Genomic DNA, 2,190 nt, shown 5'->3' with positions numbered 1-2,190 from the left:
TGCCAATTAATTTCGGAGCTAACAATATCTCATTTCCATTTTTGTCGTTGAAACTTCCTTTGTTATGTTTACAACATAATAAACTTCTGAATGGGAGTTATGTTTTTTATCAATACCATAACATATTTCAAGAGGGTATATTTTTTTTCTGTTTAGTCGGTAAATAAAAGGCGAGGCAGGCTCGACCGTAAGGGTGCTCGACAAAGGAATAACGCCACATGAGTGTGCTGACTTTTACTCGAGCCAGCATCGAGTATTCAAATATACTACATGATCATTTCAACACTTGTGATGTTAGAGAACAAACAATCATTGTTTTGATGTGTACAGAATTATAAATAATTGCTTTAAATATGGTTTCGTGTTTTCGATTTTTTCGGCTTCGTTTATATTATCAATTATCGATAAAATAAACTATTATTATAGTTAAAAATACAAGCACTTTTATTTATAATTTGGAAGTTTATTGTGTTTTCAAATGAGATTAATTGTTTTGGTTTTAATTTATATATTTAAACAGATATTTTCAATGATTTTTTTATTGTTTTATTTTTAAAATGAAAAAAACTTTCTGATGTATCTTTTTATATTTTTTATGGAAGTTTTTATGTTTTTTGATTAAAACATTACGCATGCATGTACGTTTGGCTTTAAATATACATACTCTTTACTATTGACAAAATCAGTTTGTTGTTGTTTTTAATTATATCATTATAGTAATTCTTAAAAACCAATTTTTAATTTATCTGTTTTATTATTTATAAAGTATTTTCTTGTTGTTCCAAATTTTGGTAGTGATTTTTACATAAACTATACAAATAACAAATAAAATAATAAAATTCACATCAAAATATAATTATAAAGTCGAAGACGAATAATAATAATGCTAAAAACATAATTTATTATAAATAAACCATTTTGACAAACAATTAATATAAGGTGAATTCGGCTCTTTTTATTTTTGAAAAACTTCTATTCATTTATTAGTCAAATTTGCTACATCATTTATACATGTATCAGGTTTTTTGATTTATCGAATTTACACAAGCTGAGTTATTTAAAAATCACTTTGTTGTTGTTATTTAAGAAATAAAAAAATTGCTTCAAATGTTTAGAATTTGTATTTTTTAAACATAAATCATAATTGAAAATTCAAAAGAATGTATTATTTTTTATTTTTAATTAAATCATATAAATGTAATTGATTATTATAAATTGTTTTTTTTAAATATTTTTTGACTTTTAAACTTAACCAATTTATTTAAGTAAAATTGGATTTTGTTGTTATAGTTATTTTTAATTAATAAATCTATATTTGATCATTGTTCTATTTTAAGCATACAACAAATTCTATAAATTACTATAATAAATTACTATAATTTACTATAACGAATTTGTAAAACATTTATACTACAAATTAATAATATCTATATAATTATTTTTACTAATAATTATAGAAAAACCAATAACTGAAATTAAATAACCAAAAATAAAATGGTAAAGTGTTTGTTTATTAATTGTGGATGGAACATATGTTTAACATTATGTGTAAAGAACGAAAATGATGAATAAAGCCAACTTGTGTGATTCAAAAACTCCTTCGCTGCAATTTTTCAATAAACACAAGACTGTTGAATGGTGCAACCCAAAAAACTAATTGAGAAAATTTGTGCAACTTTAGTTATAGTTTATTTATGGTATTTTAATTAGAGTAATAGTTTTAAAGTAATTTGTTTGTGTTTTTTTGTTTTCTTTATCAAAAACATATACAGTTAGCCGAATCAACCTTCTGCAACGAAACAGCCTTCTGCAGATTGTTTTTCAAAAATAACCATAAATAATAACAATTTAAACCATTTTTAATAGTATTTTTTTCAACTTCAAATAAATATGTTTTTATCTACAGTAATTTATTAATACACCTTCTGCAGTATATAATTGGTCTTATAAATATCAAAAAGTTAAAATAAAACCAAACTAAAAATGAACAATACCCAGTTAACGAACTTTACTGTTTAACAAGTGATTGACATGTATTGATCATCAAGTCATTCAAGTTCAATCATATCTTGTTCAGACTGCAACTGATCCAATTCTTCTTTTGTTAAAGGCCTTCTTATACCATTTTCATCAAACAATGGCATACTTAATATTTCTTTATCAGTTTCACACAATGTTTGTTCGGTGATA

At 23.4% G+C, this 2,190-nt stretch overlaps 1 protein-coding gene across 1 annotated transcript; it reads right to left on the bottom strand.

Moving 5' to 3' along the window:
• Nucleotides 1–23: 23 nt before the first annotated feature.
• On the bottom strand, nt 24–39 carry EIN_422670 (Hypothetical protein; the record flags this gene model as incomplete). The annotated part of the gene is made up of 1 exon (XM_004260999.1): nt 24–39. A coding segment is annotated over one exon (16 nt), but the record flags the coding sequence as incomplete, so codon positions are not given.
• Nucleotides 40–2,190: the final 2,151 nt, after the last annotated feature.

The sequence above is a fragment of the Entamoeba invadens genome (assembly GCF_000330505.1).
Source record: "Entamoeba invadens IP1 unplaced genomic scaffold scaff_1105074724689, whole genome shotgun sequence".
Taxonomy (NCBI): domain Eukaryota; phylum Evosea; order Mastigamoebida; family Endamoebidae; genus Entamoeba; species Entamoeba invadens.
This window is presented reverse-complemented; position numbering and strand designations above follow the sequence as displayed.